General features: G+C 34.7%; 1 protein-coding gene across 1 annotated transcript; it reads right to left on the minus strand.

Annotated features, from left to right (window-relative positions):
- Positions 1–4,110: 4,110 nt before the first annotated feature.
- On the minus strand, positions 4,111–5,193 carry LOC135149492 (uncharacterized). Its single transcript, XM_064085219.1, has 2 exons — positions 4,704–5,193; positions 4,111–4,574 (listed from the first exon to the last, which is right to left on the minus strand). Exons 1-2 carry the CDS (start codon positions 5,191–5,193, stop codon positions 4,111–4,113), a joined length of 954 nt encoding a protein of 317 aa, XP_063941289.1.
- Positions 5,194–27,603: the final 22,410 nt, after the last annotated feature.

Raw genomic sequence — 27,603 nt, forward strand, 5'->3', positions numbered from 1 at the left:
GAAATGGAGTTTTCATATGATTCTTATTGAACAAAGTTCGATTCTGGGTGTAGCAGGCAGTAGTCACAGCTTCAGCCCAAAAGTACAGTGGAAGCTTTACTTCAACAATCATTGTCCTTGCAGCTTCAATCAGTGTACGATTCTTTATTTCGAAGACTCCATATGGTTGAGGAGTCCTTGTTGCTGAATACTTCCATCTAATTCCCTTTTCAGAGTAAAAGTTGATTAGGGTTTGATTTCTTGAATTCCGTGCCATTATCTGACCTTATTGCTTTTACTGGCACACCCTTATCCAATTCAACTTGCTTTATATGATCAATAACTGTCATTGGAGTTTCATCCTTAGAAGTCAGGAAGTAAACCCAAGTAAATTTTGAGAAGTTATCCACAAGAACCAAGGCATATCTTTCTCCATCAATTGACGTAACATTCACAGGGCCAAACAAATCCATTTGCAATAGCTACAGTGGATCTTCAGCAGACGCTTTTGCGTAAAAACAGTGAACTGCATTTTCTAGTCCTGAAGACAAATCAGCTACGTAAATGTTGCCTTTCATTATGCCACATAGTGAAGGACGTTTATCCTTGATATGTTTAATGATACGCATATCTCCTTTTCAAAGTGAACGCAATATCCTTTGTCACAGAACTGACTGATACTCAGGAGATTATGTTGAAGTCCTTCAACTATGGCAATATCTTCTATGATGATCCTTCCAACTTTATACTTGCCATATCCACCAGTACGACCTTTGCTATTATCAGCAAAAGTAACTGAAGGTCCAGTTGCCTGTCTCACTACTATCAGCAGGGATTCCATGCCAGTCATGTGCATTGACGCTCCACTGTCAACCACCTAAACAACTCGTACAATTCCACTGGCACCCTGCAAAAGACAACTTGATTAAACATTCTTTAGGACTCACACTTGATTGGGTCCAGCAAACTTAAAGAACTGATTTCTATTAGGTGCAACAAAAGAGCCTCTTGGACAGATATTTGAGTCAACCTTGACTGAACTTACTTCCTTAACAACAACCTTGTAAACCTTGGTTTTAGGCTTTGGAACATAAGTCTCCTTCCTAACACGTGGAGGACTAGCAGTCTTTGATCTGGCATGCTTATAGTTTGTGTGTTGTCTTGGTGATGTGTTTTCATTTTTTAGTGAATTTAAGGCCTTCGATGGATCCTAATCGCCTAAGGACATTTTCTCTTTTTCAACCAATATTGAACTGACCCAATCTCTATCGAAACAAATATCTAGCCAAACTTCATAAACTCTTATTCTTTATTTTCTTTCCTTTTTTTTAATTGACTTTATTTAATCCGTTTTTTTAGGCAATCAATGTTACCCATTTAGCGAGCTTTAGGTCAGTGACTCCCAAACCTGAATAGACTTAGGGCACTAGGTTTCGAAATCCCCCAACGGACTTAATAACTTGAGTAACAAAGGCCAGAAAACGAGACTAGTCAATCTACTTTTGCCCATTATCTAGAGATTTTATCTATGAAGAACAATGGGTATTGCTGTAGTTTATGCTATTTCTTTTTCTATCTCTTTTTTTTCTTTTCTATTTTCTTTTTTTTTCTGCTACTTTTTTTATTCGCAAAGGTTCGATTCGACATTTTTTCAACATGTGGGTTCTCTTGCAGGTATCGAATAACACCACTAGACAATCTCTCCATCTATGGTCTTGTGCAAACGTGTGTGCCATCTTTGAATTACGAGTACAAATCGGTTGATACAAGTTTCAAAAAGACAACCTTACTCAACTACATTCAAATTATCTAAAAGACACTACATATATATATATATATATATATATATATATATATGTATGTATGTATATATATATACTTTTGAAAACATGCTAACACCAACTACTCCTAAACTTCAAGTGAGGGTAAAGACAACTTAGCTAAAACATCTCCATTTTGGGATTTTTCTTATTTTTTATTTTATAGGGTTGTTAGGTCCCGAAACGATTGTAGACGCGAGGGGGAGGGGGTTGTATACAATCGTCACAAAATAATCGACGTGGAATAATCTGACTGGTGTTTAACTTGATAATCAGATTTTAATTAATTAATATAACAATGTGTAAGTCGTTATATAATTAATATGGTTCATTTTTAAAGTCCACTAGTTCATAGAATAAATTCGACAGTAAGTATTCTAACTTAGCGGTTTAAAACAACCGAGTGATCAATGCACAGTAAACTGTGGATTTAACGAATATCAAGTTTAGCACAACTTGAAAGCTTACAAATGTAATGAACATTGAACAAATGAAGTGGGAGGCCATATTTATAGGCAAATCCCATGAACAAGGCAAGAAAATTTAAGACAAGACAATGCAATGACTTGCTAAGACAACTAAACACTTTGTCTTGCTGAAATAATCAAGGCAAGACAATTTAACACAAGGTAAGACAATATGAGAGATTGTCTAGAGCTTAGCAAGACAATCAGAATCAAGGTAAGACAATCTTACCTTCGGTAAGACAATGTAGAGCACGGTAAGACAATCTCCAATATTGTCTTGCAAGTCGTTCGGCAAGACAATCTTGAAGATTGTCTTGAAAAGACAAGGCAAGACATTGAATTGATATGGTAAGACAATCTCCTGGATTGTCTTCCCGTGTCCAGGAGTGGGGAAAAAGCATGGCAAGACAATCCTTTGTATTGTCTTACCTTGTTTATGAATAACAAGACAATTCTTTTTCCTTTTAACTAATTAACCAATTAATATTCACTCAATTATATTAAATTCATAAACTCATAAATTAAATTAACTCGCTAGAGAATTAATTTAAGAAATAAATTACACATCCAATATAATTATTTTGAGAAGTGAAATAATTAATTAGATAATCATTTAACCCTTTTCTTCAGCAGCAGAGTCTTCGGTCTTCATTAAACAATTACGATCTTTGACTTGATTGAACGACCACCTTCTTTTGACACAGAATATTTAATCAGATAAGCTGATACATAAATGTACTGTCTGGTTCATCTGTAACTAGCTGAATGAAATATTCCTTGTCAATCGAACAATTAAGCTGTGGCTTGTTCGTCGATTCTTCGTCTTCTGAGTTCTTCTTCAATTGTAGACACAATATGGAATCTTCTGAATAAATAAAGTATTTAAACTTTATACCTTCCGATCTTATGGACGTGCTACAAAAGATTATTTGTACACTAAGGCTTGAAAATATTAGTGAACTTCTTTTAGTGGTTTGCAGCAGCATCCTGAATTTCTTCTGATATAAAATCTTCAATAAATCATTTGACGTTCTTCGTACAGATTCCGATTAATAGTACTTGCTATTTACTTGCTTTCTTATCAGAGTTGAGTTGATACCTCTTAATTACAAATAGGCTTAACATATGCCTTTCAAGGGTTTTCATTTTTTTAAAGTTACACTAAAGCCCTCCCCATACCTAAATCACGCATTGTCCTCATTGTATGTAAAAGAGAGAATTGAAATGAGAGAGTAAAAAGGAAAAATACTTGAATAGGAAATGAAGGGGATTTTGATTAACTACTGAAGCAATTTACACGACCCACACACTCACACATTTCCTTCCCCATACCTGAACTTCATAAAGGAAGGTTCGATTAAGGAACCACTTCAGCCAATTCTGGAAGTAAAAATGGGAGGAAGCTTCGAGAAAGAGTCAAAATGTTTTCGAAAATTTTTAGTTACAAAGACTTTCTCTAGCACGTGAGAATCGTTCACCCCTAAAGGATAAGTAACATTAATGTTTTTCATAAACCAACTTAATGCTTCTTTATTATCAAGCAAATTAGAGACTATGCAATTGTGGTTAAAGGATGAATCAATAGGAACGTGGTAAGAAATGATTTCATCTTTTCCTAAGGCACTATACGAATGATGGAACAATGAGTCAAATGTAGGTGATTCACCTACGTGACTCTCAGAATCGGGCCTAGGGCTAACACTAACAATCCCAGGTGGAGTCTCTTATTTGGAACAAATGTCGTTCAATTTTCCTAACAACTCCTCCGAGTTCAACTCTTTCGAAGTCTCGTGATATTGTCTATTAATCTCATGGTTGACTTTGAAATCCTCATTAAGAAGAGATTAAATCTCACTATCCTCAAAAGTAGACCATGTGACAAACTTGTTGACCACATTAACCCCTATTGGTTGTTCATAAAGCTCATTGGGTTCTTTTCCTGCATTGAAAATGTTTAAGTCAATGGTCATGTTTCCAAATGTGAGCTTCATCGAACCATTCCTACAATTGATTAAGGCATTGGATGTCGCCAGAAAAGGTCGTCCTAAAATGATGGGAATTTGGTTCCTAGGATTCGAGACGGGTTGAGTCTCGAGAACAGCAAAGTCAACGGGAAAGATAAAATCACCGATTTTGATCAACACGTCCTCAATAACTCCCCTAGGCATTTTAACAGAATGATCAGCTAGTTGAAGGGTCATATTGGCGGTCTTGAGATCCCCTAGACCTAGGGCTTGGTAGATCGAGAAAGGAAGAAGATTCACACTCGCTCCTAAATCAAGTAAAGCCTTATCTACGAAAGTATCGCCTATGACACAAGAAATTGTAGGACAACCGGGGTCCTTATATTTCACGGGAATTTGATTCGAGAGAATCGAGCTAACTTGTGAGGTCAAAAAGGCTTTCTTTGGAACATAAGTGGTTTTCTTATGGGTACATAAATCTTTTAGACACTCATCATTAGAAGGAACTTGTTGAATGACATCTAAGAGAGGTATGTTGACCTTGACATGTTTGAAAACGTCTAAGATTTGTTCCATTTGGGCCGATTGTTTAGGGCGAATGAGTCTTTGTGGGTAAGGAACCCTTGGCTTATAAACTTCTTCATTGGCCTTTTGAGAGACGGGCCTAGGACTAGGTTCACTCATAGACTCACGAGCTTTTGAACATTCGGGCTTATCATAAACATGGATTGACAAAGAAGGACTTGGTTTAGGAATTGATTTCATATTTTCATTCACTGGTTCACCAACTTTGTTATCTACTTGACTTCCCGAACTTAGAGAGATGATCGCATTGACATTTTCGGGAGGTCTTTGATTGAGAGGAAACTTAGGATTGACCTCGGGTTGACTTGGAAATTTGTTTTTCTCGCACTGACACAACGTGCTAGCTAATTGACTCAATTGGGCCTCTAACTTAGACATGGCTTGCACATTAGAATGCAAGAGTTGCCTATCTTGGGTTAGGGTTGTCATGAAAGTTTGTTGGGATTGAGTCAAATTAGTTTGAGATCTCACCAAGGCTTCCAAACTCTTTTCTAAGGAATTAAGGCGTTTATCCTGATCATTAAAACCGGGAGGATTCAAAGGAGTTTGAATTCGGTTATGACATGAATTTGGACCTTGATTTGGGTCAGAGTTTGGGTTGGGCCTTTGTTGAAAATTTTGTTAAGGAGTTTGAAAAGAAGTTGGCTCTTGATTCATTTGAAAATTGGGTTGAGGAATTTGACAATTTTGTCCTTGGGTCCATGAGAAATTTGGGTGATTTCTCCAACACGGATTATACGTGGGTGCAAATGGGTCACTTCTAAGATTTTGAAACATTGCATTTACTTGTTCAAACTCATGTGAGGGTTGGGTTGCGGGATTGTAACTCGGGTACGTTGACATTTGTGGGGGAGATTTACTAGTTTCTAAAGCTTCGAGTCTCTTAGTTAGGGTAGCTAATTTGTCATCGGTTGCCACATTGTTTCCAATCGAGTGCAAACCTCTAGAGCTAGATGACTCAATCGAATTTTTGGGTTCCCTAGTTAACTCCCACAACATTGTCGTTTCTGCTAAGTCCTCGAAAAATTCCCACCCTTGGTCCTCATCTTTCTCCATAAATTTACCTTGGCACATAGACTCTAGTAACGCAGTAATTTGACTATCTAAGGCCTCATAAACTGTTTTTGCAAAGTCTTCATTTTTCTATTCCATGATAGGGGCATTGTGATAAAAGATTTTTGAAATGATCAAAAAAATTCCAAAAAAACTCATTTTCCCTTTGATAAAATTGGTTTATTTCATTTGTAATTCGAGTAGTCTTATGGTTTGGAAAATACTTTTTAAGAAACATTACCACAAACCCCTCCCACGTGGAAATAGAATTAACGAGAAGACTATACAACCATTTTTTCGCATTCTCCTTAAGCGCAAAATTGATGAGCCTAAGTCTAATTGAATCTTCCGTTAATTGTTGGAGCTTTTGGAGGGAACAAACTTCCTTGAATTCTTGGATAAAAAGATAAGGATCCTTACCCTCACTCCCGGTAAATTTAGGTAACATGCTAATGTGATGGGCTTTTATTTTGAAATTGTTCCCATTTACGAGAGGAAGGGTGATGCACGAAGGTAGACTTGAACGAGACGGGTATCAATGATCTTTGAGTGAAAGGGCCATGTTAACTATCGGTTCTTGAACTTCTAGGGTTTCGGAATCCGAAGAGGAAGACGAAGGAATCTCGAGTATCAGTCTTACTAATCTAGATGACTCGTTCATAACCCAAGTAGTTCGCATAAACAAGATAGTAAACACGTAGCAAATAAGTGCGATAAATTAAATCACACAAAAGAAAGGGTGCAAAAACGATAGAAAAACCTAATTCTATGGTTCCCTAATAAAACGAACTAGACCTTGCTCCTAACCGTAAGGACCACCAAAAACTCGATAAATCAATGCTTATTCGGACCGGTTTGGCCAGTTTGGAGCAGGCATTGCCAAGAGGCCAATCTCCGCGCTTAGACACCAAACCTTAATCGGCCAGGTAAGCTTCCACTAGTCCTTAGACACCGAAGAGTCAGAATAATTAAAGATTATCTTGTCTTTTAGGTACCTTCCTAATTGAGCGTGAAATCCTAGGGGCTAAGTCTACTTTAATTTTATTAAAAGGCTAGGGAAATGCAAAATGAAGAAATTAGTTGTTGTGGGCCAACGAAAGAGTGATGAAATCCCTTCCCTTATCTTGTGAATGGGTTTTGCCCTTAAGATTTATTTGAATGATGCTCCACACAACGAAATAATTAAAACGGTAAACATTTATGGATGCTTCTACACCACGTGTTTTAATCTAAAGAAAGAAAGAAATTAACAAACCTTGGGTCCTCCAGCGATCACCATAATTAAAGGTACGAAAATTTAAAAACAAAAATTAAAATCTAGATGATGTGTCCTAAGTGTTAAAATGCATGATGCAACAATTATGTAGTTCCAACTAATATTTTTGGATTTTAAATATTCGATTTGTTTGTGTTTTTCAATTTTCAAATTTGTTTGTGATTTACTAAATAAAGACGAAAGATAAAAGTTGAGAGATACGGTTACCAAAGCAAGCTTCCAAATACCGAGAAAAATTTGTCCACTTTAATACATGATTCCCGAATACTCCTCCTCGAAATGAAAAAAAAGTGAGAAAACAAGCTAATCCGAAAGATTAAAAATAAAGGTGCGAAAAATTAATTATAATCACCGGCAGTGGCGCCAAAAACTTGATGTGTTCGCCAAAAACTTGATGTGCTCAAAATAATATTTTGAAATTAATCGCAAGCGCACGATCTCATTTTAGTATTTTTAGATTCGAACCACAAGGACTAAATTCATTTCCGAAAAATCCTTAATTTCTAATTTAGGCGAATTAGACCATTTTGATTTTGAGATATTTTATTAATCTAGATTTAAATAACTAGCAAATGAGATTGCACGTTAATTAAACAAAAGACAATATTTTAATAAAATAATAAAAAGAAAAAATAAAAGTAGAGCGCGCACGGAAGAAAGAACAGGGGAGGTGCGTTGAACATAATAGGCAAAAACACGCGAATAGAACACATAAATCGATTAAAACAAACTGAAATTATGGAACAAACAAAAATGAAAAGAACAAAAAAAATTAATAAAAAGAAATAAAGTAGGTTCAACAAGCGCGTATAAAAACAGAAGATCAACGCAGTCAGTGCACCGTTGTAAAAGCGAAGCAGTCTAGTGAACCCTTGGCAGAATTTATGGAGGTGCCCGGAATAGCTTAAATCTCGCTGGAAAATCGATTTAACCGGAAAATCAAGCCATTTCAAATATATCTAATCAAAGCCCACTAACCTCTAAACTAAATTCAATAACAAATTCTACTCTAAATGGTCCCTAACCATTTTGTACCAAAACAAGATCCAAATTAAGCCAAAACAACTCCAAATTTTACCAAACTTTAAATCTAGCCTATATACAATACAACTAACCAAAACCCAGTAAACTCATTTCAAAATTAGCAACTAAAATTTATACTAAAAGACCTCAAAAATACCAAAACCAAGAACAAGAACAACACCAAATCAACCCAAACTAACTCCAAATCAAACAAAACTTCAAAACTAGCTTATCTATCAAGTTTCTAACAAAACCCCATCAGACTACAAACCAAAATCAAAATAAAAAATACTAAACCATTGAACCCACTATTAATATTGAGAATTAAAAGAGGCTCAATCTAAATACTAAAAATGTAAGCTTAAAACATGAAATAAAGGCTCAACCCACAAGTGGTTGGCATAAATGCCACTTTATCCACTTGTTGAAAAGAAAGTTGTTCATAGCCATAAATTTCTACAAGGTAGGAATGCAAGAGGTAAAGAAACTAAACTTGAACTTATATAAATGGAAAGTGTTTGCAATATTTGAGAGATTACAATTTGAAAGTGAAAACTATTCTAGATGTGGAAGATGATAAAGGAGGCTACTAACAACTAGGTAAAAACTAGGGTAAAGACTAAGTTGGTGGCTAATGGGAGAAAAAGATGTTTAAATAGGCATAAAGTAGGGTTTTTGGGGTAAGTTGGCATGATCTAGGCCCTCCATTTGTCTTGTGTGATGTTTAAATCCTAGCCTTTGATTTCCACCAATATATTTTTTTTTTAATTTTCTTCTCTTTATCTTCCGCCACTTTTGCCTTTTCTTGCATTTTCATCCCTTTTTCTCTTTTTCTGTTTCTTGCACAAAATACCTACAAAAGCAAATAATTAATTTATTAAATCCGAAAACAAACAATAAATAGGTATTTAAATTATGCAAAAATATCGAATTATCACTAATGTCTATCCCTATAAAAATATATGATTTTAATGCTTACAAGGAAATAAAAATCAGTTTCCTAAACGGAATTGGTTTCTCCAAGGAAAATTCATAGCTTTGTTTTCTCTCATGTTTCTGGGATTATGCAAAAATATCGAATTATCACTAATGTCTATCACTATAAAAATATATGATTTTAATGCTTACAAGGAAATAAAAATCAGTTTCCTAAACGGAATTGGTTTCTCCAAGGAAAATTCATAGCTTTGTTTTCTCTCCTGTTTCTGGGCTGATTCTGTTGGATTTTGTATTTTGGACCATCTCTGAATTAAAGAAAATTTTTTAAGCTTCGGATGGGCTGTAAGATCACCTAATTCTGACTTCTAGATCTCAAGATATGGCCCAAACAGTGAATCAAGTGCAAGCAATCCAATAAATCAAAATTTCCTTCTAATTCATCTTCAAAGTAAGCTTTTTATTCCAATTCCTTCCAATTTTAGAAACTCCTTGCTTCCTGCAATAAAACATTAAAATCTATCAAACATCCCCACACTTAGCTTTTCCACGTCCTCGGGCAAATAAAAGAAATAAAAATATCTATACTAACACCACTTTCGTAGATGACACGATTGCATTGAGCTCATGCAACAAGCCGTTAAACCCCTAGGCAGCCCTAGTAGGACGAGTTTTGTCTTGTGAGGGTTTATAGAAGATATACCCACAAAATCTAATTTTTTTCTGCCAAGTCTCAAACATGCAACTAATATGAATGCAATCTAAATGAATATGCCTACAATCCAATCATGAAAGCATTAACCTCGTCAACATAATATCTTCAGAATATGCAACAATCAAGGATTTCATCTATCTCAAATATTAGTCATGCAACTCTTCCATTGCAAGTACGGAGTGCATCGTGCGTGCTCAATATGCTCTCTAAATGAAACAAAACAGAGACCAACAAACTTCAACAGAGTCTTAACCGTGAGTCGTTAATCAGAATAAAGCTTAAACACTTCGTTACATCAGAGTCAACTATAGCTCAGGGTCACAAAGGAACCTCTATGCCTCTCTTATATTTTCCTTATACATTTTTTCGCATGCTCGGTCTAAGGTTCAGACGGTTCTCAGGGTAAGTGAGTTACGACCACCATAAGACTTCGCTAGCTCATTTTTTTTTTTGAAGTCAAGTAATTCTCCCGTAACCAAGGGTTGTGAAAAGTCACCAAAAAATTTTGTTATTTCTAACACCATTGCACTTAATACCAGTACAGGCACATGGATCGTTCCCTTCACATGACATTATATTATCACCCATTGATCTCAAAGGAGTACTCGATACTTTATTTTCAATATTTTTTTATTTTTTTTGGAAAGGCATATACATTCCACAGCGTCCCCAAACTTAAGATTTACATACTCTAAGCTCAAAAGAGAATAGTCAAAATTCTACGCTCGACTCATAGCAAAGACTCAAGAATTAAGCTAGCCTAAGTCTCGTCTCTAGAGCATTTATAGTGTAATTAAAATTTCCGCACAAACAATTTCTAAACATGCAAGACATCACATATGATTAAGACTACGTACTAGCCAAGTAATTATGCAAATAAACTCATAAAAAGAAATTAACTCGATATTATATACTAACCTGAATTATGCAAATGCAACCTAAAAAGAATAAAAATAATAAAAATAAAAATCTACCAAAAATTAAATCACTACATGCTCTAATTTAAATGCAACTGACATTAATTTCCTAAACTTAAGACAAGGCAATATACAATTTTTCCAATTTTCCAATTTTTTTAATTTTAATCATATAAATTTTTATTTTATATTTTGGGTTTTTTTCATACATTAAGAACTGATCCCCACACTTAAATGGTTCATTGTCCTCAATAAATAAATTAATAGTAATATATCCCTAAAAGAACAAAATAAAAATCGTACAAAGAAACGTTAGAAATACTCCCCTAGTGCATAAGCACGAAGCGTTCCAAAAAAAAAAGGAGCGTGGCTCCATTTAATTTATCTTCCAGCTCCGACCAAGTTTCACCACAGATATATTATCACCCTCATCAAATAGCATGCAAAAAGAGTCATCTAAGAAATCAACATCATTATTATTACATGAGTTTTCGCACATGTTTATTTCTTGAAAAGTATACGGTTCAATAAAAGTAAGACTTTCAAAATCATCATCATCATCATCATCATCATCATCAAAGTCATCAAAAATTATCTTACCGATATTTACCTCATTGGTAGACATTTTGACCTCCTCACCATTCCACAAAATTGCATCATCAATTTGACTCGTAGGTTCACTATCTGTTTGAGTGCGCATATCTATGAATTGAGTTACCTGTTGAGTCATTTGTGCTAGCGTCTTTTCCATCAACTTGGTATAAGCTTGCATCTCATTGAGATGTATCTTAAACTCTTCATTCTTTCTCTTGCGTAGAAATAAATTCTTGTAAAAGAGCTTCCACGTGGGAATTTTGTGGTGATTGAGGGTAGTTTATTTCAGGTGGTTGATCTTGGCATGGACTAACTTGCATCTTTTCAAACCGTGGAGTAAATTGTTGATTTTGAGAATATGTGGAGATGAAAGTTTCCAGGGCAGTTTCCAAGCTAGATTTTTGTGGTGGAGGTGAGTAGTTTTGGTAGGAAAAATCAAAACAATTTTCCCATCAGAGTTGTATGTGCTAGGATATGGATTGTACTTTGGTATTTTATTAGAGCTGTAATTGGTAGTGTAATGAAAATTACCATCCCAATACGGTGCTTGGTTTGGATAATAAGGGGTGTTAGATTGGCAAAAATTTCGAGTGCGACCCTTCATACCACAAACTTCACAAGTAGTAACCAAATAAGAGATGGACTTAATTTCATTGATTGTCCAAGATAATGCATGCATAGCCTTAGTCAATGCCTCCATGCGTTCTTCTTCTTCCTCCATTCACTCGTTTACTTTCTCTTTGTAGAGCCTCAAACTCATATATTGCAAGAATCAAGGAAAAACCACAAGTGAAGGATTAAACGGAACAAATAATAACAGCCGAAGCAAAAACAACAAAAAAATTAGTTGGATCTTATCAAAAACAAACTAATCTAATACCGCTTTGTCCCCGGCAGCGGCGCCAAAAATTTGACAAGCCTGTCGCGTGCCTATCAAATAATAAAATATCTAACAAACCACCTAACTATGTAGTAGGGTAAGTCAGAGTCGTTCCCACAGAGACAAACGTATCAAACACTAGTTATTCTCGATTCAATCCATCTAACAAGTAACACAATAAAAGATTGGGAGATTATTAAACTAATATATTACTAATATAATTAAAATCTAGAATACAATTAACCAAAAATATCTAAAATCAAGTATCCCCACTAGCATGAATTAATGCAATTATGATTTTCTCCCCCAATCGATCAGATAAATTACCCAAGAGGAAAGACGCGCCCTATAAAATACAATAACCTCTTCCGACTATTAATGGCTTTCCTAAATTACAATCAAGCCTATTTCCAAGGTATCATGCAGTTTAAAGACATTAAACACAGCATCCAAACTTCCGAACAATTCCTTCTACCTATTTCCATGAAAAAGTTCATGTCCTTATTGGATAAATCACAACCATCTAAATCCAACTTCCGATGGTAGATAGATATCGGTTCAAACAATACACATAATCTCGTCTGACCTGTTATTGTTAATTAGCGCAACTCAATAAGCAAGAGCAAATAACCTTATCAAGTGAAGATCATCGAAAATCATGCATCAATCACAACTAGGGTTCGACTCAATTCTAGAATAAAATCTACTCTACCATAATAGATAAATAAAAGAAAATAAAGATGGATATTACAATGAATTCTTCAATCCCAAAGTCTTGAAGAAGAAGAGACAAAGTGTTTTTAACCTAACCTAATTATACAATCCAATTCTTTTCTAATGTCTATCCCTATAAATATATATTTGATTTTAATGCTTACAAGGAAATATAAATCAGTTTCTTGAACGGAATTGGTTTCTCCTAGGAAAATTCATAGCTCTGTTTTTTCTCCTGTTTCTGGGCTGATTCTGTTGGATTTTGGATTTTGGACCATCTCTGAATTAAAGAAAATTCTCTAAGCTTCGCATGGGCGGTAAGATCACCCAATTCTGACTTCTAGATCTCAAGATATGGCCCAAACAGTGAATCAAGTGCAAGCAATCCAATAAATTCAAATTTCCTTCTAATTCATCTTCAAAGTACTTTTTATTCCAATTCCTCCCAGCTTTAGGAACTCTATGCTTCCTACAATAAAACATTAAAATCTATTAAATAAATATCCAATTAAATGCAAAACACAATAAATATGAGGAATAAAATCATATAAAATATATATAAATATTTACTCTATCCGAATATTTAATCTGATAAGCTGATACACAAATGTACTATCTGGTTTATCTTTAACTAGCTGAATCAGATATTCTTTGTCAATTAAACAATTAAGTTGTGGCTTGTTCGTCGATTCTTTGTCTTCTGAGTTCTTCTTCATAAGTAGACAAAATTTGGAATCTTTTGAATAAATAAAATATTTAAACTTTATATCTTCTGATCTTCTGGACGTGCTATGAAAGATTATTTGTACACTGAGGCCTGGACATATTAATGAACTTCTTTCAGTGGTTTGTAGCAGCATCCTGAATTTCTTCTGACATAAAATCTTCAATAAATCATTTGACGTTCTTCGTACGGATTCCGATTAACAGTACTTGCTATTTACTTTGCTTTCTTATCAGAGTTGAGTTGATACCTCTTTAATTACAAATAGGCTTAACATATGTCTTTCAGCTTGAAATGGAGCAATATGAGAAAATTGAAAAGAGTCAAATGAAAGCAAACTCATCTGTGGCTCTAGTTGCTTCTGGTGAAGATGAAGTCAAGGATAAGGGTTAAACTCAAGCTGAGGATATTGTGAAGATGGTCAAGGAAGAGAGCTCAGGATCAAGGAAAGCTAAAGGAAAGATGGTTGAAGAAGCTAATTCTATTGAAGACAATGATGGGATTAATGAACATTTTGCCTTTCTGTCAAGGAGATTCTCTAAGCTGAAATTTAAGAAAAATTTCAACTCTTCAAAGCCACAAAGAAGCAGTTCAAAGCCTGACAAAGGCATGGTTGACAGGACAAAATTCAAATGCTTTGACTGTGGTTTGGCTGATCACTTTGCGAATGAATGTAGAAAGTCTAAAGCTGAGAAAAAGTCCTATGAGACTGTGGACTACAAGAAGAAATATTATGATCTTCTTAAACAAAAGGAAAGGGCATTCATTCCAAAAGATGATTGGGCTACAAAAGAGGATTTTGATGAAGAAGAGGAATTTTTCAATCTTGCTCTAATGACCAACTCCTCCGATCAAGAAAAAAACACTGCAACAAGAAGTCAGGTATTTACCACCAACTAGTAGAGTTATCTAAAGATGAATGCAATGCTACCATAAATGAAATGTCTACTGAGTTATATCATTTGCATGTCTCTTTGAAATCTCTTACTAAGGAAAATAGTAGGATTAAGGAAGCTAACACTTTTCTGTGTGATAGAATTAGCTTGTTAGAAACTCATTTTATTGAGTTCGAAAAGCTGAAGATAGAATGTCAAACAGCCAAAGATGATTTTCTGGCATTTTTAAAAAGAGACGAGATAATTAGGAAACAACTTGAAAAGGAACAAGAAATCATTGCCAAATGGAAATCAGGAAGAGATGTTTCTGCCAACATCATGAACGTTCAAGGTATAGAGACCGTTGTTGGAAATGAGTGGAAGAGAGATAGGAAAATTCTTGAGATCTTAGATGCTAGTTCAACTGATGAGAATACGGATAGTGATCATCCATTGAAAACTAAAAGTTCAAGGGATGAAAGTTATCCGTTGAAAATTGCGTCATCAGTTGACAAGAAAATTATCAAGAATTTAAACAAGAAATATGGTCCAATCAACAAGAATTTTGTTAAGGGGGAGAGCACTTCTTCTAAGACTAATGAGAGTGTGAAGAAAATTCATAATTCTGATATGAAGCTTAAGAAGAAAATGGATAATTCTGAGATTAAACTAGTTGAGACTAAAAAGAAAAGAAATAATATAAATGGTTGAATTGGAGTTAACAAGCACACCAATTACACTCCCAATGCTAGTGCTCTTAGGAAAACATGCAGAAAATGTGGTAGTGTTAATCATTAATCTGCCAATTGTAAAACTATGATTGCTCCTAATTTTTCCATGCCTATGTCTATGCCATCTGTTTCAAATCTTCACATGCCTGCTATGAACATGATGCCAGGTTTATTGCCTCATAATCCTTACTCTCATCCCAGCTCCAGCATGCCATATATGTTTAATCCATATTTTAATGCTTTCAATATGCCTCAATTCCATTCAAGCATGCCAATATATATGAACAATACATGCATACCTTAAGTGTCTAATCTGCCTACTGATAAGAGCAATATTGTTTCCCTTAAATCTTAGCCAAAACCAAATATTGATTTAAATCAATCTAAAGAAAGAACCGAGATTGAGGAAAAAGTTGTGAAATCTAACAAATCTGGACCAAAAGGAATTTGGGTACCAAAATCAACTTGGTCTGTGTTGGACCCGTGTGCAGGGAAATAAGAAGAATCTATGGTACTTAGATAGTGGTTGCTCCAGGAACATGACTGGAGATTCTTCCCTGCTCACAAAGTTGGTTGAGAAAGCTAGACCTAGAATTACCTTGGAGATGACAGCAAAGGATATACTATGGGATATGGCTTGATTGCAAAAGAGAATGTCATCATTGATGAAGTTGCATTGGTGTCTGGTCTTAAACACAATTTGCTTAGCATTAGTCAACTTTGTGATAAAGGATTTAAAGTAAAATTCACTCTTGTAGCCTTTGTTGTCACCAAGGGAAATGACAGCAATGTTGTTCCAATGGATAAATAAAAGGCAATGTGTATGTAGTTGACTTCAATTCTGTTAAATCTGATTCTATCACTTGCTTATTCATCAAAGCAATCTCAGATGACAGTTGGCTATGGCACAAAATATTGTCACATTTAAATTTCAAGACAATGAATGAATTGGTCAAGAAGGATTTGGTTAGAAGAATTCCAAAATTGGAATTTTCCAAAGATGGTTTGTGTGGAGCCTGTCAGCTAGGAAAACAGAAGAGAAGCTCTTTCCAAATCACGATTCTATCATCAATTGGGAAGCCACTTCAACTTCTTCACATAATTTATTTGGACTGTCAATATTATGTCCATTTCCAAGAAACGATTTTGTCTTGTGATTGTTGATGATTTTTTCAAAATTTACTTGGTCTTTCTTCTTGCATTCTTAGGATAAAGCTGGGAAAATTATTATCAATCACATCAAGGCATTAGATAATAATCTAGAAGTCAAAGTTGAAAGAATCAGAAGTGATAATGGAATTGAATTCAAGAATTCAGTGATGAAAGAATTTTGTGAAGAAAAGGGAATTACTTATAAGTTCTCCACACCAAGAACTCCATAGCAAAATGGAGTAGTGGAAAGAAAGAACAGAATCTTGATGAAGCTGCAATAACCATGTCGAATGAAGCTCAATTGCCAACCTACTTTTGGGCTGAAGCTGTCAGCATTGTTTGCTTCACTCAAAATGTCTCATTGATAACCAAATCTCACAACTCGACTCCCTTTCAGCTTTTTAAAGGGAAGAAGCCATCAATAAGCTTTCTTCATGTCTTTGGATGCAAGTGGTATGTTCTAAGAAATGAAGTTAAAAATCTTGGAAAGTTTGAAGCCAAAACAGATGAAGCTATCTTTGTTGGATACTCTAGTGGGAAGTCTTATAGAGTGTATAATTTGAGAACCAATACTGTTATGGAATCAATTCATTTAGTGCTTGATGATAAGAAGATCCAAGGTTTATCTGATGAAGGATTTCATGACAATCTCAAATTTGAAAAGGGTTAATTATCAAGTTGGTCACTGAAGTGGGTTTAATGTATCAAGTTGATCACTGAACTGAAAACGGTATCAAGATGGTCACTAAAGTCACCATAAATATCAAACAAGTACCTTGAAATATGAGTTCAAGCAATAAAAATATTATTTATAGAGTTTTACTCATCATTTTAAATGTTACCACAACCAACTAAAAGGTTATGACTTCTACTATTTATGATAATATATTTAGATTTTTTCAAGTTTATTTATGTTTTATTTTTAAGTAAAACAAAGAAAATAACTATATAATAAAAAATAAATTATAAATAAACTTGATAAAATCTAAATATATTATCATAAATACTAGAAGTCATAAAATTTTAGTTGGTTGTGGTAACATTTAAAAATGATGTGTAAAACTCTATAAATAATATTTTTATTGCTTGAACTCATATTTCAAGGTACTTGTTTGATATTTATGGTGACTTTACTGACCATCTTGATACCGTTTTCAGTTCAGTGACCAACTTGATAGATTAAGCCCACTTCAATGACCAACTAGATAATTAACCCAATTTGAAAATGAAGGTGAAGGTGATCTGTATGACAGTGATGATGATTGTGATGATCATGTGCGAAATGTAACACTCCAGTCCCACATCGAGGGGTGTGTGGACTTCAATTCAGTTTATAAGCATAATTATTACTACTAATTGCACCAACAAATCATGATCTTTTTGGAGCCTGTGGTGGGCTTTTGGATTACCCAAGTTGTTGCAGTTGGGTCAGTATATTTGGATTATTTTTGGATTCGGAATTTGGGACTTGACCCGATTTTGGAAAAGACTCGGGATTGACCCGGGTTTGTCACATATGGTATCAGAGCCAACTCTCGAAAGCTTGATTCATCAAGTTGTCGGAGGTGGGGAAACAAAAGATGGTGGTATTATCCCTCAATGGACAGAGATCCATAGACGGGGACACGAAGCTAGCCGGTATTATCCCACAATGGCTAGAAAGGTACGATTTGGGCCTATGGGCTATCTGTTTAGGCCTGATGAGGATGTCAGAAATTTAAGTGGGGGAGTTTGTAACACCACAGTCCCAGATCGAGGAGAGTGTGGACTTTAGAACTTGACGAATCAAGCTTTTAAGAGTTGGCTCTGATACCATATTTGACAACCCGGGTTAAATCCCGAGTCTTTTTCGAAAATCGGGTCAAGTCCCAAATTCCAAATCTGAAAATAAGCCAAACATACTGACCCAACTGCAACAACTTGGGTAATCCACAAGCCCACCACAGGCTCCCAAAAGATCATGATTTGTTGGTGTAATTAGTAGTAGTACATATTGAAAGGCATATGTTTAGCCTATTTGTATTTAAGAGTATCAACTCAACTCTGATAAGAAAGAAAGTAAATTAGCAAGCACTATTGAAGGAATCCGTACGAAGAACGTCAAGTGATTTATTAAAATCATATGTCTGAAGAATTTCAGGATGCTGCTGCACACCACTGAAAGACGTTCATTAATATGTTCAAGCCTCAGTGTACAAATAATATTTTGTAGCACGTCCAGAAGTCCAGAAGGTATAAAGTTTTAATACTTTATTTATTCAGAAGATTCCAAACTATTTCTACTTATGAAGAAGAACTACAAAGACAAAGACTCGACGAACAAGCCACTTCTCAAATGTTTAATTGATAAAGAATATTTTATTCAGCTAGATACAGATGAACCAGACAGTACATTTGTGTGTCAGCTACTCAGATTAAACATTCTGCATCAACAATAGGTGGTCGTTCAATCAAGACAAAGAATCAGATCTTTTAAAGGAAGTCAGAAGACCTGCTGCTGAAGAAGTGCTCAATATAATTATTCCTTTAATTTATTCACATCTCAAAATAATTATATAAGTTATGTAATTTATTTATTAAATTAATTCACACTCGAATTAATTTAATTTATGAATTTATATAATTAATATAATTAAGTGGATAATTATTGAATTAATTATATAAGGAAAATCGATTGTTATATGGTTTTTGAGCACGGTATGACAATCTAATTGATTGTCATACCGCACTATGTCACCTGCCATAGTCAGGAGGCATGACAAACCTTTGGTTTGTCATACCGAATGACTTAGGCATGACAATTGTTCATTGTCATACCGAAATCACAAGGTATGACAATCCCTTGGTTTGTCATACCGTTTGTCATGCCACTCTACCTTAGCCACCAAGTTTCTGATTGTCATACCTTCCCACTGATTGTCATACCGTTTGTCATACGGTTGTCATACCTATTCTAAGAGAGCATGACAATGCTTGTAATTGTCATACCTTCCCTTGGTTTGTCATTCTGATTGTCATACCTTCTCTTAGATTGTCATACCTTCTCACTTGTGCCATGACAATGCTTCTAATTGTCATACCTTTTGTCATAGCACTTGTTTAATTGTCATAGAGCTTCCAAAGAGTTGTCATGCCTAGCTTTGTCATAATAGTTCAAGGGTTTGCCTATATATATGGCTTCACAACTTCATTTGTTCTTGTTCATTGCATTGTAAAGCTTTCAAGTTGTGCTAAACTTGCTATTGTTATATCCACAGTTTTCTGTGCTTTGATCACTCAGTTGTTTTAATCCGCTAAGTTAGAATACTTCCTGTCAAATTTATTCTACGAACTAGTGGACTTTAAAACGAACCATATTAATTATATAACGACTTAAAAATTGTTATATTAATTAATTTAAATCTAATTAACAAGTTATACTCCAATCAGATTATTCCGCCGCGATTATTTTGTGACGATTGTATTCAACCCCCTCTTCTACAATCGTATCTGGACCTAACAATTGGCATAAGAGCAGTTGATATCATTTTCCGTATCAGATCCTACACACACTCTGTAACGTCCAAATATTTTTTATTCGAATTAATTTTATTCCAAAAATTAATTTTGATTTAAAATATTTTTCTTTCAAAAATCCATTTCTCACCCAAACACTATTCTTTTTAAATCCTTAAAAATGAGTACACAAAAGATCAGTAGCATTAAAATCCCACCGTTCAGCAAGGAACACTTTGGCCTATGGAAGAGGCATATGTTATTGTTCCTCCTCACCGCCAACAGAAAATATATCGGGATATTGAACAAAGGTGTTTCTACTCCGATGAATGTCATATTAGCACACGAAGAAGATGGTGTGTTAATACCTCATCAGACCATTCCGAAAGAACTTTCTGAGTACACAGATGAAGAGAGTGAACAGATAAACTTAGATGACGCTCTTCAACTAATTTTGGTTGAATCTCTAGATCCAGTGATGTACAATGCTGTTGTAAATTGTACGAACGCCAAGCAAATCTGGGATACGTTAGAGATTATCAATGAAGGCTCAGAAGAAGTTAGGGAAAACAAGAAGGAAATACTGATGGCTCAGTATGAACAGTTTGGTTCCAATCCCGGAGAAGGGATTTCAGAAGTGTTTATCAGACTTAATAATTTGATAAATAATTTAAATCTGAATGGGAAATACTATGACACTAAAGAGGTCAACATGAAGTTTCTCTTAACACTTCCTGAACATCTGGAACACAGAATCACTGCCATCAGGGAAAGCAGAGATCTGAATGAGATTTCTCTGGAAAGACTCTACGGAGTTTTGAAAACTTATGAACTGGAGCAAGTTCAGAGTAAACAGAGATATGGCTGGGGTAAAACACAGAACCATTCAAGAGCTCTAGTTGTTGAGTCACTTGTACCGGAAGAAAAGAAGGATGTTGTTGTTCCTTCTAAGACTACTCAGGAATTTGTTGTACCTAAGATGGGTCAGACTGCTTCTTCCAGTGGTGACGAAGAGTTCTATACAATGGAAGAGCTTGAACAGTTAGAAAATCAATCTCTATCACTGTTTGCCAAGAAGTTTGGAAACATGAGATTCAGGAAGAACCCCTCCTACAAGTACAAACCTACTGTCAACAGGTTTCAAAAAGGAGGTTACTCATCTTCTACAAGCAAAGGAGGATACAAGACTGGGATGGTGGATCGAAGCAAGTTTAAATGTTTCAATTGTGGTGAACCGGGACACTTTGCAACTGAATGCAAACAGCCCAAGGTTCAAGGAAAGAGAAAGGATTCGTACGACGAGCTGAAGCAGAAGTATGATGCACTAGTGAGAAAGCATCAGGGTACTTCTGGAAGTCAAAATTTCAAAAGCAAGTCTTATCTGGCAGAAGGGAAAAGCTGGGATGATACAGACAGTGATGAAGAAGAGAAGATAGGGAATGTTGCTCTCATGGCTAATGCTGGATCATCTTCACCTCCTCCTGCTGGAAGCTTTCAGGTAAATCCTACATGCCCTAGACTTTTTATGCAATTAGGACTTGAAAGAGATGATGCTATTAAAAAGATGAAAGCTGCCAATCTTAAAATTTATACATTAGTCTTAGAAATTCATGCTTATAAGATGAATGAGATGAAAGTATTAAAACCTAAAATAGAACAATTGACTATGGATTTAGGATTACAATGTGCTAAAGTCAAAGTTCTAGAGAAAGGTGAGATTGCTTTAAGACTTCAGCTAGACGAAGAGAAAGTTAACTGTAAAGCCTTTAAGGATGCCTCCACTATAGTCAAAGAACTTAATGATAAACAAGAGATCAAGAGAACTGTTGGAATAGGTTTTGACTATAACAAATCTGTAGGTAAGGCTAGTAACATTACTCCCTTTAAGAAGAGTGCTGAGGAGAGAGGGATTCCTTTTGTTTTGAAAGATTCCCCTCAACCTTTGTTTAAATCCTCAGAAGCTGAACCTCTGTTAGAAACTCCTGGTGTCATTAGATATGAACTCAAACAGGAAGACCTTAAAATGAAAGAGAGTAATGAGAAGAGAGATGAGATCCTGACATCACTGAAACCAATCAAAGTGAAAGAACTAAATTCAACAAGCCTAATAATTTTGTGAACAGTAAGAACAGAGATAATAGATGTCATTCTACTGAGAACTTTAAATCTGTTAACAATGTTTAAATCCTAGCCTTTGATTTCCACCAATATATTTTTTTTTTAATTTTCTTCTCTTTATCTTCCGCCACTTTTGCCTTTTCTTGCATTTTCATCCCTTTTTCTCTTTTTCTGTTTCTTGCACAAAATACCTACAAAAGCAAATAATTAATTTATTAAATCCGAAAACAAACAATAAATAGGTATTTAAATTATGCAAAAATATCGAATTATCACTAATGTCTATCCCTATAAAAATATATGATTTTAATGCTTACAAGGAAATAAAAATCAGTTTCCTAAATGGAATTGGTTTCTCCAAGGAAAATTCATAGCTTTGTTTTCTCTCCTGTTTCTGGGATTATGCAAAAATATCGAATTATCACTAATGTCTATCCCTATAAAAATATATGATTTTAATGCTTACAAGGAAATAAAAATCAGTTTCCTAAACGGAATTGGTTTCTCCAAGGAAAATTCATAGCTTTGTTTTCTCTCCTGTTTCTGGGCTGATTCTGTTGGATTTTGTATTTTGGACCATCTCTGAATTAAAGAAAATTTTTTAAGCTTCGGATGGGCTGTAAGATCACCTAATTCTGACTTCTAGATCTCAAGATATGGCCCAAACAGTGAATCATGTGCAAGCAATCCAATAAATCAAAATTTCCTTCTAATTCATCTTCAAAGTAAGCTTTTTATTCCAATTCCTTCCAATTTTAGAAACTCCTTGCTTCCTGAAATAAAACATTAAAATCTATCAAACATCCCCACACTTAGCTTTTCCACGTCCTCGGGCAAATAAAAGAAATAAAAATATCTATACTAACACCACTTTCGTAGATGACACGATTGCATTGAGCTCATGCAACAAGCCGTTAAACCCCTAGGCAGCCCTAGTAGGACGAGTTTTGTCTTGTGAGGGTTTATAGAAGATATACCCACAAAATCTAATTTTTTTCTGCCAAGTCTCAAACATGCAACTAATATGAATGCAATCTAAATGAATATGCCTACAATCCAATCATGAAAGCATTAACCTCGTCAACATAATATCTTCAGAATATGCAACAATCATGGATTTCATCTATCTCAAATATTAGTCATGCAACTCTTCCATTGCAAGTACGGAGTGCATCGTGCGTGCTCAATATGCTCTCTAAATGAAACAAAACAGAGACCAACAAACTTCAACAGAGTCTTAACCGTGAGTCGTTAATCAGAATAAAGCTTAAACACTTCGTTACATCAGAGTCAACTATAGCTCAGGGTCACAAAGGAACTTCTATGCCTCTCTTATATTTTCCTTATACATTTTTTCGCATGCTCGGTCTAAGGTTCAGACGGTTCTCAGGGTAAGTGAGTTACGACCACCATAAGACTTCGCTAGCTCTTTTTTTTTTTTTTTGAAGTCAAGTAATTCTCCCGTAACCAAGGGTTGTGAAAAGTCACCAACAAATTTTGTTATTTCTAACACCATTGCACTTAATACCAGTACAGGCACATGGATCGTTCCCTTCACATGACATTATATTATCACCCATTGATCTCAAAGGAGTACTCGATACTTTATTTTCAATATTTTTTTATTTTTTTTGGAAAGGCATATACATTCCACAGCTTCCCCAAACTTAAGATTTACATACTCTAAGCTCAAAAGAGAATAGTCAAAATTCTACGCTCGACTCATAGCAAAGACTCAAGAATTAAGCTAGCCTAAGTCTCGTCTCTAGAGCATTTATAGTGTAATTAAAATTTCCGCACAAACAATTTCTAAACATGCAAGACATGACATATGATTAAGACTACGTACTAGCCAAGTAATTATGCAAATAAACTCATAAAAAGAAATTAACTCGATATTATATACTAACCTGAATTATGCAAATGCAACCTAAAAAGAATAAAAAAAAATAAAAATAAAAATCTACCAAAAATTAAATCACTACATGCTCTAATTTAAATGCAACTGACATTAATTTCCTAAACTTAAGACAAGGCAATATACAATTTTTCCAATTTTCCTATTTTTTTAATTTTAATCATATAAATTTTTATTTTATATTTTGGGTTTTTTTCATACATTAAGAACTGATCCCCACACTTAAATGGTTCATTGTCCTCAATAAATAAATTAATAGTAATATATCCCTAAAAGAACAAAATAAAAATCATACAAAGAAACGTTAGAAATACTCCCCTAGTGCATAAGCACGAAGCGTTCCAAAAAAAAAAAGGAGCGTGGCTCCATTTAATTTATCTTCCAGCTCCGACCAAGTTTCAAATTGTACAAATAAATCACAACATGCAAGTTGGTGAACTGGTTGTGTTGGAGTTCTCAGAAACTGGCTGTCTAATAACCCGAGTAGCAGCATGAGTAATTAACGTGAAGAAATAAGCAATCGGGTGTCTGCTGAACTGGGCTTAGAATATGGGCATGGTCTCTGCTTGGATTGGATTTAGAGTCACTTGGGTTGCATTTGGACAAAGCCCCGTATAAGTGAGCAACACGCATAGTGCGCATCAACAGTAAGACTTCCATTCCAGGGGTTTAGAGCCGCGAGGAGCTAATGGAGAGCTGCGGCTCGAAACTTTCTGCCGAGAGTATGAGAGAACAGAGATTGTAAGCAACGTGAAGAAACAGTAGCTTTCGCACCGGCAGCAGAAACATCACACGGACAGCCAGATAAATTACGCACTCGGGCATCACAACTTTTTTTCTTTCACCTCCAAAAATTGCTATAAATTATTTATATATTCCTGAAACACTTCACAAAAATTATCAAGGCATCTCGAGGGAGAAAAATAAAATTTTTTAATGTAATAAATACAAAAATTAAGTTTAAAAAATTACTAATCTTAAAAATCATGGGTTGCCTCCCAAGAAGCGTTTGTTTATTGTCATTAGCTCGACTTATTTAAAAAAACTAATATTTATCAATAGGGTGAAAAAACAAATAAATGTACATATCTCCTAATATCTATTAATCTATTTATTTGAGAACCAATTAAATTATGAAGGAGATATATAAATTGACACATGAAACATATATGATGCTCAAGAAAATTGGGTATGTGAAAGTATTCAGAAAAATCATCTCTAACAGGTTTATAGTTACTTTTCACAAATTCCTCCCAAATCAGATCGACAAAAGGCATATACAAATTCTCAATCCTAACATTAATTGAATCAATCTCATCCAAATTTGGTTTTATATCATCGACCACAATTGAATTCACAATATCCTTATTCGAATCAATTTTCACCACAGATATATTATCACCCTCATCAAATAGCATGCAAAAAGAGTCATCTAAGAAATCAACATCATTATTATTACATGACTTTTCGCACATGTTTATTTCTTGAAAAGTATACGGTTCAATAAAAGTAAGACTTTCAAAATCATCATCATCATCATCATCATCATCATCAAAGTCATCAAAAATTATCTTACCGATATTTACCTCATTGGTAGACATTTTGACCTCCTCACCATTCCACAAAATTGCATCATCAATTTGACTCGTAGGTTCACTATCTGTTTGAGTGCGCATATCTATGAATTGAGTTACCTGTTGAGTCATTTGTGCTAGCGTCTTTTCCATCAACTTGGTATAAGCTTGCATCTCATTGAGATGTATCTTAAACTCTTCATTCTTTTTCTCTTGCGTAGAAATAAATTCTTGTAAAAGAGCTTCCACGTGGGAATTTTGTGGTGATTGAGGGTAGTTTATTTCAGGTGGTTGATCTTGGCATGGACTAACTTGCATCTTTTCAAACCGTGGAGTAAATTGTTGATTTTGAGAATATGTGGAGATGAAAGTTTCCAGGGCAGTTTCCAAGCTAGATTTTTGTGGTGGAGGTGAGTAGTTTTGGTAGGAAAAATCAAAACAATTTTCCCATCAGAGTTGTATGTGCTAGGATATGGATTGTACTTTGGTATTTTATTAGAGCTGTAATTGGTAGTGTAATGAAAATTACCATCCCAATACGGTGCTTGGTTTGGATAATAAGGGGTGTTAGATTGGCAAAAATTTCGAGTGCGACCCTTCATACCACAAACTTCACAAGTAGTAACCAAATAAGAGATGGACTTAATTTCATTGATTGTCCAAGATAATGCATGCATAGCCTTAGTCAATGCCTCCATGCGTTCTTCTTCTTCCTCCATTCACTCGTTTACTTTCTCTTTGTAGAGCCTCAAACTCATATATTGCAAGAATCAAGGAAAAACCACAAGTGAAGGATTAAACGGAACAAATAATAACAGCCGAAGCAAAAACAACAAAAAAATTAGTTGGATCTTATCAAAAACAAACTAATCTAATACCGCTTTGTCCCCGGCAGCGGCGCCAAAAATTTGACAAGCCTGTCGCATGCCTATCAAATAATAAAATATCTAACAAACCACCTAACTATGTAGTAGGGTAAGTCAGAGTCGTTCCCACAGAGACAAACGTATCAAACACTAGTTATTCTCGATTCAATCCATCTAACAAGTAACACAATAAAAGATTGGGAGATTATTAAACTAATATATTACTAATATAATTAAAATCTAGAATACAATTAACCAAAAATATCTAAAATCAAGTATCCCCACTAGCATGAATTAATGCAATTATGATTTTCTTCCCCAATCGATCAGATAAATTACCCAAGAGGAAAGACGCGCCCTATAAAATACAATAACCTCTTCCGACTATTAATGGCTTTCCTAAATTATAATCAAGCCTATTTCCAAGGTATCATGCAGTTTAAAGACATTAAACACAGCATCCAAACTTCCGAACAATTCTTTCTACCTATTTCCATGAAAAAGTTCATGTCCTTATTGGATAAATCACAACCATCTAAATCCAACTTCCGATGGTAGATAGATATCGGTTCAAACAATACACATAATCTCGTCTGACCTGTTATTATTAATTAGCGCAACTCAATAAGCAAGAGCAAATAACCTTATCAAGTGAAGATCATCGAAAATCATGCATCAATCACAACTAGGGTTCGACTCAATTCTAGAATAAAATCTACTCTACCATATATAATAGATAAATAAAAGAAAATAAAGATGGATATTACAATTAATTCTTCAATCCCAAAGTCTTGAAGATGAAGAGACAAAGTGTTTTTAACCTAACCTAATTATACAATCCAATTCTTTTCTAATGTCTATCCCTATAAATATATATTTGATTTTAATGCTTACAAGGAAATATAAATCAGTTTCTTGAACGGAATTGGTTTCTCCTAGGAAAATTCATAGCTCTGTTTTTTCTCCTGTTTCTGGGCTGATTCTGTTGGATTTTGGATTTTGGACCATCTCTGAATTAAAGAAAATTCTCTAAGCTTCGCATGGGCGGTAAGATCACCCAATTCTGACTTCTAGATCTCAAGATATGGCCCAAATAGTGAATCAAGTGCAAGCAATCCAATAAATTCAAATTTCCTTCTAATTCATCTTCAAAGTAAGCTTTTTATTCCAATTCCTCCCAGCTTTAGGAACTCTATGCTTCCTACAATAAAACATTAAAATCTATTA

Source organism: Daucus carota, chromosome 9 (genome assembly GCF_001625215.2).
Source record: "Daucus carota subsp. sativus chromosome 9, DH1 v3.0, whole genome shotgun sequence".
NCBI lineage: Eukaryota > Viridiplantae > Streptophyta > Magnoliopsida > Apiales > Apiaceae > Daucus > Daucus carota.

Coding starts and splice junctions, on each gene's coding strand:
- LOC135149492 (XM_064085219.1), bottom strand. CDS start 5,193: ATGTCTAAGTTAGAGGCCCAATTGAGTCAATTAGCTAGCACGTTGTGT. Junction 4,575..4,703: donor TGAGTGTCTAAAAGATTTAT/GTACCCATAAGA, acceptor CTTGTGTCATAG/GCGATACTTTCGTAGATAAG.